Raw genomic sequence first — 18,155 nt, 5'->3', positions numbered from 1 at the left:
TGTTCTATTTGTTTGTTGTAACAATTGTAACAATAGTTGTACAGTAATAATTCAATTCAGTTTACCGTGTACAAATCGAAAATAAATTACTTTTTGGGACTTTAGCCATTAAACAAACATCCTAAAATTTAGACACAGCGGCTTCAAAAATATTAATACCTGCTTTTTTGAACTTATTATATGCAAGATTTAACAGCAGGATTTCATCGTGAGAGCATCCATAAAATACGTGGCCTGGCCTTGAGGGGGAAGGAATTAGTTAAAAAGTAACGTTGAGCTGACTAACTGAGTTTATCTTACGTCAAAGGTAGCACAGGACTGCCGTACGTCCTTAAATGAGCTGGCGGAACGAATGAATGTAGACCTGGTATGGGTACCAGGGACATTCCAGGGAATTGTGAAGCCGACGAGCTTGCCAGAAATGGCACAATGCCGCCGGACACAAGCATCAATAAATACCCGGGAGTTCCATTTGCGAACTGCCTGAAAGGGGATATTCTGAAAAAGGCCAATCTTAGATGTAGGGAAGAACGTACTTGTGGTACTACAAGACAGATATGGTCTGAGTACAATCGCAGGCGTTCCGAAGTTCTCATATCACTTCCAAGGGTCTCTGTTCGTAAAGTTGTTGCGGCTATCACAAGACACTGGCTGGGCGGCAAGCATGCTGAACGCTTAGTCCTGGCAGTGTATCACGACTACTGCAGGAGCTGTCACAGTGGTGACGAGGAGGAGACAATGTCTCATCTTTTCTGTCACTGCCCAGCTCTTGTCATGAGGAGATGGACTTACATGAGCCAGCCTCTCTTTGCCGACCTCTCCGAGCTAAAGTCAGTCGACGTCAAAGCCCTCCTGCTGTTCTAAACAGCTCCAAATGGTTCATGGAGTAGTGGCCGGGGATGGGCCAACCCATTTACGGTATCACAACGAACCCTGTGGTCTAAGTGTGTCCCACCCCAGGACAGCCACTCTAATCTAACCTAACCTAACGTTGAGCTGCGTCAGGAGAGGGTTGGCAATGAATTCAAGCTACGTAATTTTTTTGATAGCAAGAAGGACCATTTTAATCTATGGATCTGAACTCGTCAGAGACGCCACCTATTAAAAATGACCTCAACAAAAATTGTAGAGTTTGATGGGGGAAATCATTAACTTTCGAAAGAAAATACGCTTAAAGTTTATCGATAATTGTTGGTCAAAGTCACGGAAATCATTAACTTTCGAAAGAAAATACGCTTAAAGTTTATCGATAATTGTTGGTCAAAGTCACGGACGCAGACGAATGTCCTGTATTGTCCTTGAAAACTTTTGGCTAAAGCATTTTGTCGTAGTTATCGTGTTTTCTTTCAATTAAATGCAATAATTGCCCATTTTTTAGTCGTATTTCCTCCGAAAGCTAACGATTTACGAAAAAACTGTTTGGAATAAAAAATGTTAGTTTTTTTATGAGGATCAACTTACCTAATTACAGTGTTATTCTATCTCTTACCTTTTAGGATCTAAATTGACTATTATAGCAACCCAGAGAACTAAGTCCAATGTGATGTCGAAACTTGATGTCCCCCATCAAACTCTGCAACTTTTGTTTAAGTTATTTTTTCATTGGTTCTTGAAAAAAATAAACTTTTTTTGGATAAGAAGAATATATTTCCATTCTATGGAAAATTTCTCTTCTTCTGAACCCGTATCGTGGTAGTTTCATGAACATGCTTAAAATGATTTTCTACATAAAAATAGTATTTACAAAATAACTAATTTACAATAAATTATCACAAGCGTAAAAATAGTTATTTTCTAAACGCAATAACGGATGCGGGGAGTTTGATAAAAACATTCGTTTCTTTCCAAATATTTTATTTTCCTAAAACATTTTACAAATTCATTGTTATTGATTCGGTTGTCATTTTTTAAACATAATTCGGTTAATTGAAAATGAGTTCCCCTTCGCGTTCAAAAGTTCTAGTAAAGCAAAAATCGTCTTATGACATAGCCGTGATAGATAAAAAATCGACCTCGAAAGTTCTAGCAACACAAAAATCGTCCTTTGATGGACAACATTCATTTGAACAAGATAAGGTTAACGGTATATTTTGTTCGATAAAGGATGCACACGACGGGGAAGTGAATGCTGTACAATGGAGTCCTGTCGACCGTTTATTAGCGACTGGTGGTGCTGATCGGAAGGTTAAATTATGGAATGTTTCGAAAGGTAAAGAACCATGACTTTTTTTTCTCAGTTGGAAGTCATTAAAGATTGATTTTGTGTTTTCAGGTGGATCACATGAAAGTAAGGGTGTTTTAGAAGGAAGTAATGCCGCTGTAACATCAGTGGATTTTGATTCTACGGGATCGTATGTTTTGGGTGCTTCAAATGATATGGCAAGCAGAGTCTGGACGGTTTCTGATCAACGATTAAAGGTAAGATTTTTGGTTTAACTTTCATCCTGTTCATGCCCGGAGAAGGGTGTTTTTTTTCGACAATAGGTTTGATTTATTTCTTTCTTTTCAGTCTGAAAATTTTGAAACTTAAATATTTTTGAAAGCGATTATTTTTTTAAGTGCTATTTTGACTTATTTGTATTTTATTTTGAAGAATAAAGAATTCAAAATATTTCTTTTTGCACCTTTTATTTGTAGAAATTTAGCTTCATTTATTATTATGCATTTTTAACTATTGTGACAGATAAATTTTGAATTTTTACAAATAAATATTTTTGTATTTTTTTATCTGTGATTCTTCTCTAGACGATTAGTTTTCGAAATAAAAACTCTCGGAAAACTTCGATTTTACTGTATCTCTGAGGGGATTCGTTTAGCTAACGCATCCCGAACATGGTGATCTTGAATTTTTACATATTTCAATTTTGCTCCAGGCACATCATCTTTCGTTAATTTCATTTTCACAAACTATGTTTAACATTGTTGTCGTCAAATCAAAATATTTGTACTTCCCCTAGTTTTGCCATCTAGCGGATATTTTTTTAACATTCAGCGGAAGATGGCTAGTAGTAATGTAAAATTCAAAGCGTGGAGTGATTGGTATCTCTCAAATCATCTAATGTAAAGAATGAATGCAGAGAGCACCTCACACTTTAAATTTTATATTTTCACTCTTTTTTAAGGGTACCCCTTTGGAAAAATCGAAAAAATTGATAAAGTTTTTTTGTTTCCGATTTCCATAAAATTCATTTTCTAAGATCATTTGAACCCAAAAAATTAAAAAATCCACTACATTGGACGATTGGATGAATACTTTCCGCGATATTGTTTAAAATCGTTAGCGTAGAGTAATTCTCGGGGCATTTTAAGCAATGTCTCGGAAACGATTCCTCCAAGCATCCAACGGTGTACACGCTTTGTTGTACTAAAATGTAGACAGTAATTTTAATAGTAATATAAAGTTCAAAGCGTGGAGTGATTGATATCTCTCAAATCACCTAATGTAAAGAGCACCTCACACTTTAAATTTTATATTTCCACTATAAATTATAAATTTACAGACATACTTTTTTATTGTTGTATTTTATTTGCCAAGTTAAAGGATATTTAAATAACTAATTTTGATTGTTGTTGCATTACTTATTTTATTTACACGAGTTATAAAATCTGAAATATTAATTTCGGGATAAAATAATATTTTCAACCAAATAAGAATAAAAAAACCACTCCAACAGGAATAAATTTTAAGATTTGAGAAATGTTTGAGTTATGTTACAACAAACATTACAATTTTCTAATATTATGTATGTACATACACGGACGGAACAAAATGAAATGTGTGCCACCCACACAGCTTAGAATGGAGATGCTTGGAGTTCGTCTTGGCTATTCGACTAGCTTTGTGTTGAGTGTGTTTGGCTCCTTTTACCACTCCGTTATCAGAGTAGAGAAATAGCTCGCTCACTCAAACTACCTTGTGAATATATAAGAATGGTATAGTTGTGAATGGGGTAGTAAATTGTTCGTTGGTGAAGCTAAAATATAGCACATAGTAAATAGTTTAAAACAATAATGGGTGCTTTCCTTTTGGATATACAAATGCATTGTGTTACACAAAGTTTTTACAATGAAATATCTGGAAATAAACCTAAAGAAATCCTGGGATAATTCTGGAAGTTTATACTTTTCAAAGCATGTTATTAAAATCGTCATCGAAGAGCAATTCCCGGGATATTTTAAGCAATATCTCGGAAACGATTACTCCAAGCGTCAAACGGTGTGAATTTTTGAATTTTTTGGGTTAAAATGATCTTATTAAGTGAGTTTTTACGAAATCGGTTACAAAAATTTATTTTCGATTTTTTGGAATTTATTTAAGGGGTACCCCTTTGGAAAAATCGAGAAAATTGAAGAAATTTTTTTGTTTTCGATTTCCATAAAATTCAGTTTCTAAGACCATTTGAACGCAAAAAATTCAAAAATCCACTTCATTCCGCGATATTGTTTAAAATCATGTTACTAAAATAAGAATTTCCCAAATGAAGAAATTATTCACTGTGACTGAAGTGGGAAAACACCTTAATATTAAAGATAATGCTACAGGCTACTAGTAATAGTACTAACCTATTATCCAAAGCCATACTATCTATCCATGTATGTGAATGTACAGGATGATGCATAAGTAACGTTACAACTTTAAAATGGAATAACTTTCCACAATAATTTTTTTTATTTGATTGTGGATTGTGGCAATTTGATTGACCTTCATACGGCTATATTTCCTTGAAACATAGCTTAGGTTTGGTTAGGTTAGAGTGGCTGTCCTTGCGTGGGACTCACTTAGACCATGGAGACCGTTGTGATACCGAAAAGGGGCTGGCCCATCCCTGACCACTACTCCATGAACTATTTGGAGATTTTTAAGAACAGCAGAAGTACTTTGACGTCAACGGAGATACTCAAAGAAAGCCTTGTTCAAGTGAGTCCACCTCCCCGTGACAAGAGTTGGGCAGTGACAGAGAAGATGAGGCATCGTTTCCTGTTCCTCCTCACTGTGTACTTCCTGTGTATGTGTACTTTACTTTAGTAAAACTGAATTCGAGTCGACTAGTCTCTGTAAAACAGAGATTTAATATTAAGAGTATGTGAAAACTTTCATTTCATTACAAACAGAAAGTCAGACAGATTTTCGAAGAATTTTAATTTCATTGTTTGTTGCCCCGGTTTATTCTATATATGTATGTGTTGATGCAGTTGTATTTCATTCCTCTTTACCTCTTCCTTTTCATCCCGTGTACGGTCGTAACATTTATAACCCGTTAGCACTCGCGTCAACCGTTCGGTAATCATAAGTCGCGAGATGAGAGATTTGCTCACGTGATCTGCACATGCGTTAAATATTTCGCGAGTTAATTGTTTTTTAACTTTGTTAATCATAACCTCTACATAATTTTATAAAAATTTTATTTTTAATTATTACGTGATAATTGAATCATGTTTGAGAGTGAAAATATTAGAGCAGAAGAAATAATCTAAATAATTAAATTCATTTTAACTAATTTCTTCATATTTCTATCACAAGTTTTTTAATTTACTGAGTACTACTTACATTAAACTAACGAAAGTACACGAAGAGGTCCGAAAATTTCCGAAGTTACTATTTTTTTCCCTATATTCTTGTGATGAGAGAAATTCTCACAATTTCTGAAGACCTAAAAAAATACTTTTTATAAAAAACTGTATATAAATTGAAAAAATCTAAAAAATTCGTAATTCGAGAATAGATCAAATTGTTTGAAGTTAGAACAAGTTAAAATGCTAATAACGCGAGTGCTGACGGTATAATATTCATTCATTCCACCTTCAGAAGAGTAGTCAGTCAGTTTTAGAGGAGAGTTTTTAGTGTAGTTTTGTAGTAACCGGATGTTTTGAAACATTGAAGAGATTTTTATTTGTTATTTTCCCATATAAAATCTTTTAAAATGTTCAGTTTTTTTTTATGATGGAAAACGTTTGACTGTTTTTTAGAAAAATTAATAAATTTGTAAAATTTAAATTTTTACTTTTTTAATATCCTTTGACTAGATTCTTCTTGGAAACTAGAATAATAGAAGGAATGACGTGATCGAAAGTTTTCCTACGCTATTGGAAAAATCATTTTGCGAACCGAAGAATTAAAATAGGACTGCAATAACAGACTTAAAAGATATTTCAGCATACGTTGAATAAATAGTTGGATTTTAAGAAATCATAGTAATTTACAAAAAACCTGAAATTGCCATAACTAATGTACGGCAACTTTTTTTTTCGAAACCATTCTGAAAATGTTCTGCTCTTATTAAGAAAATGAGAACATACCTTTAGATTGTGAAAAACATATCGTTTTTTTTTATCGACCATGTTTTCCTGAGTCATAGACAATTACATGGTGGGTTTAAATGTGTTTTCTTAACTTATGGAGGATAAATTCTTTCTTTTCGCACTGTTTTCCGTGTCGCAGTGCTACTTGTTTTTTTTCGCTATGATTTTTGGCGCGTATATCAATACGCATTATTGAACTACGATTCTATTCAGTATGGGTGTTAACACTATGTTTGTTGTCACGCTGCTCGCGATTCTATTATTTTTAACCTATTTTGTCATTTTAATAATTGTTGCTGGTATGCTATTAGTAGCATCAATGACATCACAGTGTTAAATACTATTCGCCAGAAGTATTGTGGATATCACCAGTCAGTATGGGCCTGACACGACTATATTTACATAGTGATATCGGTAAAAATTTTCTTTTCATGTGGCAATATTAAGTACCACTTGTTGCACTTTATACTATTTTGTTTGTGTGTGTAAGCATTACACACGGCTGATGACACAGAACATAGTTAATTATTTACCCAGATTACGTTTCACTTAATGATACATATTTCGCGTAGTTTGTTGTAGTTTTTTTTTCTACTCATCTTACCATGTTGACTTGGCCTTACCAGTTACCATCTGACAGACATGGGTTTAAAAATAAACGTACTAAAATTGTATGTATTTTAGTGTAACTTTATGATACAAACAGATTTTCTACATTCTAATGCGTACCATTTCTGTGGTTTTTTCGACATCGTCGTTGTTTGGTTTTTTTCTGCTTCGTTTTTTGTTTAATGAGAAAGAATTTTCACATTTAATTAACTTTTATCAACTCTGGAATTGAGGATTTTAATAAATTTCTCTGTTTGTGGTAAATGATGTAATGGTTTGTTTTAATTACGCTATTCTTGTATTAAATGGTTCGATTAACCTTTCATGGTTCAATTTTTATTCTAATCTATGAAATTTTTTCGAATCTATTTACATTTCTACTATATCGAGTGCTCCATTTTAATCTCATCGACTGAAAATTTCTATCAGTATTTTTTTATTATCTAGTGATTCGAGTTGTTCCACTTGAAGTGGGGATATTTTACATGGACCTTGAATTATAGCTCTATTTTCTAAAATTCTAAACAATTTGTCATAAATAAGGTGTTCTTAAGTTGTTTTTGAAGAAAATCTGTAAAAAACAGTTTAAGATAAGATTTAAATGTGTCAGTTTTAGGCAACATTTGATCCATGCAAAAAAGTTCTGTGTTCTCTCATTACAAGAGTAAAGGTGTAAGCAAAAAATATTAAGTTCGGAAATTTTCGGACTTGTTCGTGTACTTTCGTTAGTTTAGTGTAAGTCGTACCTATTTTGTAAATTAAATAAAAACTTGTGATAGAAATATGGTGCAACTATTACTTATTGTTGTTGTTTACTTTTAATCATGCACACGATATTTAACTAGTTAAAATGAATTAAATTATTTAGATTCTTTCTCTGCTCTATTATGATTTACAAAGTTAAATAATATTTGACGCATGTGCAGAACACGTGACCAAATCTCTCATCACGCGACTAAAGATAACCGAACGGTTGACATAAGTGCTGATGGGTTAATTGATGGGAAAAAAAATTCTAAATTTAACAATTTTCAAGAGGACAGTTATTCATTCCATTATCATTTACTCATAATTTTATTTCATAAAATTTTATCTCTAAAAAAGAAGATTGACGGATATTCTTCCTAAAATTAAGGAAAATAAAACGAACATATTTTTTTGAATATTATATAAAATCAATTTTTATTAATTGAGTATACTTGTTTATAATAAAATTAATATAATTATCAAAAATTATTCACTACTTAATTAATTAATTAAATTAATTATAATTTTAATTAATATTTTTGTTGTTTATTTGTTCTATAGAAAAAAAATATTGATAAACTTAAAATTGAAAAATTATAAAAAATATTCATATTTTTGATTACTAATTTTTATGGTAGAAATTATTATTTTAAAAAAGGTTCTTTTTCTATATATATATATAAAACTTACTTATAAAATAAATATTTTGAAGGGAAAAAATAATTTTTTTTAAGTAGAAATAACGACTTCGAATTGTGTTTCAAAAATAAGGAAATGCTTATTACTTAAAATAGGGGATAAATATTTCCTTATTTTAAAACTTATATCGATATATTAAAGAAATTTGATCAAATTTTTCTTAAATTTTCGAAATAATTTCTCTAAAATTTCCGTAACATATCCAGTATTTTCGTTTCCAAACGTTTCGATGTTAGTAGAAATATTGAAAAAAAATTTTCAGGTTGGCACAAATATTTCTAGCCATTTAAGATTGGCAGCATTTTGTTAAATGTCCCATCTACACAAAAAATCAAACTGTTGAGGCATTGGTGTTAGGGTTCCAATCCGTAGTTTGGAAAGAAGCTAATATTTTTCTATTATTGAAATAAATTTTTTGATTTTCATATTTTTAACTTCCCAGAGGAAGTAATGTAATGGGGTCGATTTTAAAAATCCCCAGTTGTACATGTTTCCACGGTTTCAAGGCCGCAATATCCGAATCAAACCTTTTCAATGTGATGTTTGTGTGTACGTATGTGCGTATGTTCGTATGTACGTTCGGATTCTTTCGCCTTGATTTTCTTGCGAACCAGTTATGACATTAACACGTGAATGGATTTATTCGACGCGTAATCGCGTATTTAAGAACTGAAAGAGTTTTCAGCAGAATTAGTTGAGCCGCTTTTTAATGGTAATAAAAAAAACTGGAAAAAACTGAATAAACAGAATCTGAAAAGTGGATAAAACACATCATTTATCCATGGAGATAATGATCGTTCCAGCATAAGCTGCAGTACATGTTCGAAGAATAATCTATGAAGGCTAACAACACCTTTTTTTTAATGTTTTTTCCCCATCTGGGAAGTTAATCGTGTGGACTACAGGGGTCGCATTCATACGACTTCAGTACCACACCGACTATGTACTACCAATTTATTATATTTTTTTTTGGAGTTGGTTTCTTAAATGTTTTTGAATATCAGGGAGAGAAAATCGATAAAAATTAATTATCGAAAAATGACCTAAAATATATATTCGATATAAGTTTATTTCCCAATGAATATACCATTCGAGTCGTTAATTTGTTTCTACCTCAGAGACAAGGACAAATTAATTAGTACAAAACAAAAAAAAAAAAAAAAAGAATTTAAATTAAAAGGTTTTTCTCCTACACGTTCGTTCTCACTACGTGATTGGAAAATGAACGCAGGAGATCAACGACACATTCATTCAATTCTTTTTTGAAAAGGGTTGAAATTATTTTTTTATTAAAAACTTTTTATTTCTAAAAATTCAAACATCCTCAAAAAAAGAAAACTTTTTCTCATACATACCATAAAATTATATATTATTAACGCATGCATACCGTAAAATATTTTGTATGTGGTTTTGGTCATCCTTGTCTCCAATTTTAGCAATTAATAAATAATTAGATTATTAATAAAAAAAAAGATTCCTCTAATTTATTTGCGTTTCTCGTTCGTAATTTTATTAAAAAATTAAAAAAGAATACCAAAATATAAAAAAAAACTTTTAATTGGTTCTTTGTGTGTTATGTTATTTTATAATTTTCCTAGTATTTTCCAGTAGTGGTGTTGTGTAATTGATGAAAACGCAAAAAAATTTTTGTTCAGGAATTTTCTCTTGTGTAGATATTTTTATATACCTATTTTTCCATTTTTGTACAGAATGGTTAAAAAAAAACTGTCTAGCATGAATTTTGAAATTGGAAATTATTGGAAATTGACAAGCAATTTTTGTACGTCCGTTGAAAAAAGTTGAAAAATTTTGCCGATGTTATATTTTTTGACGAAAATGAGCAGAGTTTCGAATCTTTACTGCTGTACTGTGTAAGAATTTTTACTGCTGCACTGTGTCTTTAGAGCATTGTATTTCAAAGTCGAAAAAGTTATACGATTTGTCAGATTTTTATATCAGAATATGTTTAGAAAATTTATGCCAGATTACGTTGTTTAAATCTACGATAAAAATACACAACTTTTTAATGAATTTTAGTCCACTTAATAAATTAGCTAAAAACTACTAGAGTTACTGAGATATTTTTTTGCCAGTAACTTTGAACCGTCACTCTGGATTAACAACATGCTAAGAAATCAATTTTTAAACTTCATACAGACCTACGTTAATGTCCGTAAATGTTTAAATGTCGTAAATGTTCTGACAATTTTGGAGCCATTATCACTAAAGTCCGCTAGATTCAGAAAGCGGAAGTGCAGGGTAGTAAGATTAAAATATAATTACTGAATTGGTTGAGGGTAAAACTATCTTATCATCTGACAAATTCGTATTTTGTCATTTAGTTCGATTATCTAGGATTTTGTGATCATTTTCAAAATGCATAGTACCTATAAGTTTAAATAAACTTTCTGTACTTTGTACAGGATTTCTCGAAAAGCGATTGATCTAAAAATACAAAATAAGCGTCTTTTTCGTACTGTTTAAGAAGGGATCATGTGATTTTCGAGGCAATTTTAGCACCAGTGTTCCAAAAAATAAGCTTAGGGTAGTAAGATTATAATTACTGAATTTCTTGATGGTAAAACTATTGCATTGTCCGAAAATTTCCAATTTTAGTCATTCAGTTCGATTCTCTATTCAATATTTAATTGAAGGGCTCGAAAGGATCTTTGTAAAAAATGTATAGTACAAGTTTAATCAAACGCTCTGTACTTAGAACAAGACTTCCCAAAAATCGCTAGATCCAAAAATACAAAATATGCGTCTTTTTCTTACAATGTTTTAGCAATGCTTTAAAAGGAATCTTTTGATTTTTGAGAAACCTTCTAAAAGTTTCGTTTTATGAAAATTATTTTTTGAACACACGAGTGAAGACTGTACTTCAAAAATTATTTCAATTTTTTCATAAAACTTGGTATATTGAAAAATAGGTTTTTAAAAATATAACTAAAAATATCAAATATGGTAATGGAAATTTTTTTGGGAGAACACTAAATGGTTTTTCTTATGGGAATGAGGGGTGGGTAAAAAAATACTGTGTATAGGAGTTTTTGTTATGATTTTTTTTTTAGAGGCAGACCCTTGCACCTTACTTGAAGCTATTTAGAAAATAAATTATTTAAACCAAATTTTAACATAAGAGTAATATGTGTTTTTTTTATACAGTTTTTTTTTTAAAACAAAGAAAAAAATTTTCTTTTTTCATTTTACAAAAAATTTCATGGCGTTAAATAAGAGAATTGATTAAAAATTCATTATCACAAAATAAAAAAAAAAGATTTTGTAATTGACCTTGTATTAGAACCATAATATGTTCTTGATCGAAAACGATTCGATTAGAAATAATTACAATTTAAAACTTAAAGCATTTTTCAATGAAACCATTACAATATTTTAAATTAGCGTATTCAATTAGTTTGTAGGTGCACACTTTAAGTGTATTCATTTTATACCTACAGTCAAAGTGTGCACCGTGCTTTAAGTTTGTTTTTTCTTTATTTTTGAACGAAAATTGCACAAACGCACCGGACTAATAGCTTTTATAAAAATTAATGTCTTGTAAATTTGCAAATTTTTCTTATTTGGAATCTAAAATAAAGTTTTTTCCTCCGAGGAATACTCTAATTTTTTTAATAAACTATATACCAGGTTATGGGCCCAGAATTTTTGTTTTACTGATATGGCCGCCAATTTTCTTTCTTGGTGAATTTTCATGATAACATAACCTTATTCAGGACGAAAGTCATCCTTTTAGAGCAAACGAGAAAAATTTACTAAGATTGAAAATCTGGACAAGACAAAAACTTTTATGATTAAACAAAATTTTGCAATAATTTGGCCCAGCCATTTTTTTTAAATCTCCGATGACTTTTCCTTACAAGTTAATAAAAAAATGCATTGCGATTTTCCGCGGCTTAAAAACGTCGCGAATGATGGTATCCCGGTGTATTATCATACAATTTACATAAACTATCTGTACGTCCTACACTTAAACCAGATGGTAAACTAACACTAACGGACATTGAATCCTGGCTCATACAATGTTGTTTTAAATTTCGGCGACGTTGCCAAATGTATGTCCATACAACAATAATCGCTAATTGTGCAACTAAGAATAGCGTAATTGCTACAATCATTCCAGCTACATTTACACATCCAACATTATCGATAGCTGATGTTTGCATGAATATCGTTTCGCTTGTGGATGACGTCATATTGTTATGTTTCTTCTTATGATCAAAACCAAATTTATCTGTGATATGAATTGATTGCACCAAAAGTAAATCTTCTTGTGTATCGGCTTTGCTTTTGTTGGTTGAACGACGTCTTCGCCGTTTACCGTATGAAATTACTGAACGGAATTCTCCGGTGGATTCTTCTTGATTACATTGAACAGGTTCACATGATGGCATACATGGTGTTACTAACGCACGGAATTGGACAACTTCGGAGCTGGGGAATTTGAATGCATCGAAATGTGATAGTAAAATCTGAAAATAGAAAAAAAGTATGTTTAGTGACGTTTCGAAATTTTTGGACGATTAATTTGGGAAAACTTCAATCTACTTCTGTTTTTATAAATAAAAAAGATATTCTTCCATCCAAATAGACAGTAATTCAAAGGGCTCGATCTTCGTAGCAAATTTTTATAAAGGTCATGTAGTAAGAAGTCTAGGGTTCGATTCACACTGCCATGTACTATTTGAAATAATAAATACGATTTGAAAAGGATTATGTAGATGAGATGCTAGCAATTGTTTTTTTTATTCATCGAATTTTAAAAGGTAAATTCTATGACCCTAATGAACTCGATTTAATTTCTAACATAATTACAAAGTAATTTTTTTCTCATTACTTTTTCCTCGTAAACATATCAATATAGTAAAGTAGAGGAGTGGGGGGTGTTATGGGGATTAAATTTAACATAGATAGATACAAAAAATTTAACCGATTAAAATAGTAGCAGGTTATTAATTTTTTCTATCACACGCTCGTGAGAGACTTAGTTCTGACGAGTCTACCACAGTTTTCGGAAATGCAATGTTTTCGAGATTGACCTAAACGTGTCAATTTAACTGTGTACTGATGATTTACGACGACATATTCCTGAATTATTGTAAACGAAAGGGTTTGTGGTGTAAATATTAAGATAATTTTTGTCTGACAAATGTAATGTAGCGTTGGTTGCGTCCGCCGTCCGTAAACATAACCCCTTTAAACTCATTTCACTCGCGAAGTTTGGAACGTTTGGAAGTAGTAATAGCTGAAAAAATTATGTGATGTTCTGAGTTAGGAACCTTTTCAGTCTTATATTTAAATCAGTGTACTAGAGTGAAGTATTCTTTTCCGAGCCCTGGTGGTCAACATGAAAAGTACTATATGAGTGCATTTAGTGAATACGTCAGATTCAAAATAGAATGAATGATGAATGATGTTTTGAATGAATAGAAGAATGATTTGTTTGAAAGTCGGTTAAATTTTTTTGTTAAAATCTTTTGCCAATAAATTTGTAGGGAAAACAAACAAATATTCAAATTTTTTAACATATTTATATTCAAACATTAGGCAAAGAGAGAGTGAGAGAGATGGACATGGGAGATGTAGTACGTTTTGCTACAATACAACGCTATTATAATTATTATTCCATTCGTTTAAAATGCAATTTTTTAAACATTGTTTTGTTAAATAATGCAAATTATATTCGACGTAACACACAAACACACAACACATACAATACGTTTTTTGGTGGATTCGCTACGCGTTGGATAAATAGCTCTTTCTAGCTCTTCGAATATTATAACATAATTTTTTGACTATTTAGTTGTGTGTATACATATTTTTATTTATTCTTGTTTTAAATGAGTCTATTTTTATTATAAAGCTTTTTTTGGGGGGGGGGTGGGTTATACATAGGGTGTCAGGTTAAGATCGTATTTAGACAATATAGAAATATAAAGGATCAAATTTTAACCAGGAAATTTCGTTTAAGTTTTCTGGATCTAATGGTTTTTGGGTCAAAATTACTGAAAAAATTATTTTTATTCAATTCGAGAAATTTTTATCTAAAAAAACAAGTCGGGGCTATTTAAAGATTAGGTGAATAGTTTTAACTATTTTACCTAAATTTATATTTTACTAGAGTTTTATTAACACTCGAAACCAAAAAAGAGGGTCTTTTTAGTTTGACCACTCCATGTGTGTTTGTCTGCCTGTCTGTGGGATCGCAGTTCCAAAACGGATAAACTGATTTAAATAGAGAGTGTTCAATTAGCTTTGTTTCAATTGGTTCAATTTGGAGAAACTCTCATTTGTCGGAGAGGTAACAAATTCTTTTAAGTAGTGATTTTTTGATTCTTTTAAGTAGTGTTGGCTTAGGGTGGTGCCATGAAAATTGAATATAGATGGCGTTACGAGTTATATTTTTGATATTACTCTCAAACTGGTCAAAAAATATAAATTCAATAATTAACGAGTTTCTACAGTTTTGTTTCTGTAGCTGATATTTTTATATATTTATCGAAAACTAATCGTTTACAGGGTTTTTAAAGCCATCCTGTATAAAAAAAATAAATAAAAAAGATATAAAAATGTTAATGGCAAGTGTTTATTTGTGTGTTCTATTTAATTTTGGTTAAATATTATACAGCTATTATCATTGTAAAATTGTGCATTTCATGAAAAGTGTATTTTATTTCGTGAAATAATTAACTTTTCATGATTTATTTTACTCAAAACAATTCACCAAATGAACGCTACATTTCATGAAATAGTTCAATTTCATTTAGTGAGCACTACATGGACAGGATGCTCCAGGTGGAACGACAAATATTTTTAAAGATGTTTTGGAAAAAAAACTTTGGCCTGGGTTAGATAAGGAATCGTGAGAACCACTGCTAAAGTATAGTTTGGGGAAAAATTAGAACACGACCAAGTGAAAACAAACAATTGATTGAGTTAATTGGGTAAACAGTGATGTTAACAAAAAAATGTTTCAAACAAAAGTTGTTTATTTTTTTATAAGGGACATTTTTTACATTTAAACTTTTGTTCTATTTCTAACGGTTTACAAGATGGGTCCTACAGACCCAAGACCCAATTGACCTATGTTGCTCATTTACGAACTTTCACTTTTTACGTCCTAAGCACGCTATTGAAATTTCAGCTTGATATCTCTTTTCGTTTTGAGTAATCGTGATGGCAGACGGATAGGCAGACGACGGACAGACGACAGACAGACAGACAGACAGACAGACAGACAGACAACAGACTGACAGACAGACAACCGGGAATGGACTAATTAGGTGATTTTATGAACACCTATACCAAAATTTTGTTCATAGCATCAAAATTTTTAAGCGTTACAAACTTGGGACTAAACTTCGTATTCCTTGGTATATTTCATATACATGGTATTATAAGGGCCAGTTTCTTTCTCGAATAGAAGTTTGCCAAACGTTGTATCTTTCTTGTTCTTGACAATAATATTTTAAAGCGTTTTAACTTGGAACTTCCTGTGCACATATTGTTTGTTATATTGAGTGGTTTTCATATTTAAATAACTAAATATGTATATTATTTATATGAATCGATTCATATAAATAAAAACAAAATTTACAAAATTAAAAAAAATGGAATGGGTGGTTATTGTTATATTCTCACCATTATTATTTTTGTTTGTTTTTTTACATTTTTTATAGGTTTTGTTTGGTGTATATGCAACCAACATAACACACAATTGTGGCTTAATTGTTTACAATAATCATTTTTTTTAGCACTAAATATTTTTATTATCATTTATTATTAATTGCTATCATTGTTATCAAAACATTGTTAGTTACTTACACAAGGATTTGTTAATATTATTCATAACGATTCGAGAAAAGCGGGCTAACAATTTCTATTTAGATAATCCAATATTTAGGAGATGGATTAGCAAGGAATGACTGAGCAGACGAAAAATAATAAATTGCTCACAATGAACTTTAATCATGGAAATATAAAATTCGAAATTTTGTAGAAACTAATTTTTTTTTGATATTTAGTTCTTACGATGTGTAGTTTGGGAGATTTAGAAAAAAGCTCGGTTATTTTCTGCATCCTCTAGGACATCTAGATGCATGGCCTAGAAACTATACTCGATTACAATAGTCTATTATTATAACACTTTAGTAATAAACTAAAATGAACTATTTTTAATCATGTAGTCAGAATATTAAAAACTGAATTTGATTTTTATTTTGATTTTAAATTATGGCGTTTTTTTTTTATATTTATTTTGAAAACAAATTAATTGTTGAAAATTTAGTGGTAGGGGAAAGAGAAAAGGTCGAGGGATACAATATGATGATTGTTTTTTTAATGCCCACTATTTATAACGATTTTTATTATGTGCAAAGAAAAATTTATGATTTTAAACATAATTTTAACAGTGCATAAATTTTAAACTCGAAACTACTCTCCACAAAATTGAGATCTAAGACAAAGTCTGTAAATAATACCAAATGAAAAATCAGGACTTAACAGAAAAGCCTTTTTGACTGAATATCTTATACTAACTTTTAGAAACTATAAAACCACTCTCCGAGGTTCCTAACATTGTTTTCAACTAGAATATAATTCAAAATCGAGGTTATGTTAATGTTACTCATTTATTTAACAAACTTTACTAATATCTTTATATTGGTTACAACTTTCTTATGTGCTTAGATTTAGATACATGTTTGACGTATATCAATAGAAACAAAGATTGAAGTAATTGATATAGCAAACGCTAGGGGCGCTAAATTTAAATTAAGTCTACAGTATCGACAGCAAATTATTTTGTTAAAAAGGCACTGTCTTGGTTTATAAACAGAATTTATTCGATGACATGAATTTTTCCTTAAAATACAAAATTTTCATTAGTGACTTCTAAACTTACCTTGTTTGAATCGATTGATTTGTAAAGTGGTCCCATAATAAAATGATCCGTAGGACAACCATCTGAATCAATTAAAACAATTTCACTTGAATCTACACCATCCATAGCAACTAATTCACGTACAAAGATTTCATATGGACTGTTTGGATCTAAAATTTCAAACTTTAAAGCCAAGGGATCACCAACTTCAGCGGATGGCATAACATCTCCACCACTACGATCGGTAATTTTCATTGCTACATTCGGTGAATCTACAATAACTTCTTCGGTTAAAGATGGTTCAATATCGCCATGTACACCCAAATCGAATTCGTTCGATACTGTTTTATTGGTGAGATCATATTGACATGTTACTGCAAGTCCTAAATCTGAGCTTGTAACGATTTTATCGTGGTGTTGAATTACGACATCGTTGACGTAACGGCCCAAACCATTTTTACGTACATTACATTCAAGATCATCGTATGCCATATGTAATTCGAATTTGAGACTGCCTTTAACATCTTGTACACATGAGTTGGGACTACCTTTGGCGTAAATTTTACCATTGAATAGTTTACTAGTTTGGATACGTGCAACCATGTCCCCGGATGTACAATCGATACTGACGTTGTAACAGGAACTTAATTCATATGTGGATGCTTCTGGAACTTCTAAGTATGGATCCTGAAAAAAATTAAGTGAGTTTGGAATCAGTTTGCTGAATAAAATAATCCAAGCTTTTTGCAAAAAATAGAAAACGCGTCTAGATTTTCGGACCCTTGTCAAAAAATGTGAAAAACGAGGACATTCTTTTTGCTCTTGCTGACAATTAAATAATTTTCTTTGATAATTTTGATCTAAAAATTTCAGGTTGATTGTTTTTTTCCGGCTAATAGCT

At 31.0% G+C, this 18,155-nt stretch overlaps 2 protein-coding genes across 4 annotated transcripts in view; one reads left to right on the top strand and one right to left on the bottom strand.

Annotated features, from left to right (window-relative positions):
• The window catches only part of LOC123298612 (autophagy-related protein 16-1), a 788,644-nt gene that overhangs the window by 8,057 nt on the left and 762,432 nt on the right, over nucleotides 1–18,155 (top strand). For all 3 annotated transcript variants that reach the window (XM_044880700.1, XM_044880697.1, XM_044880698.1), the window contains 2 exons: nucleotides 2,104–2,209; nucleotides 2,273–2,418. In XM_044880700.1, coding sequence (XP_044736635.1) covers nucleotides 2,104–2,209; nucleotides 2,273–2,418 — 252 coding nt within the window. The remainder of the gene's footprint in view (nucleotides 1–2,103; nucleotides 2,210–2,272; nucleotides 2,419–18,155) is intronic.
• Nucleotides 12,245–18,155, bottom strand: part of LOC123298611 — a 140,597-nt gene continuing 134,686 nt past the window's right edge. Inside the window, exons 5-6 of the mRNA XM_044880696.1 lie at nucleotides 17,276–17,941; nucleotides 12,245–12,845 (exon numbers count right to left, since the gene is read on the bottom strand). Coding sequence (XP_044736631.1) covers nucleotides 12,270–12,845; nucleotides 17,276–17,941 — 1,242 coding nt within the window. The 3' untranslated portion in view covers nucleotides 12,245–12,269. The remainder of the gene's footprint in view (nucleotides 12,846–17,275; nucleotides 17,942–18,155) is intronic.

This window comes from Chrysoperla carnea, chromosome 4 (assembly GCF_905475395.1).
Source record: "Chrysoperla carnea chromosome 4, inChrCarn1.1, whole genome shotgun sequence".
Lineage (NCBI taxonomy): Eukaryota > Metazoa > Arthropoda > Insecta > Neuroptera > Chrysopidae > Chrysoperla > Chrysoperla carnea.
This window is presented reverse-complemented; position numbering and strand designations above follow the sequence as displayed.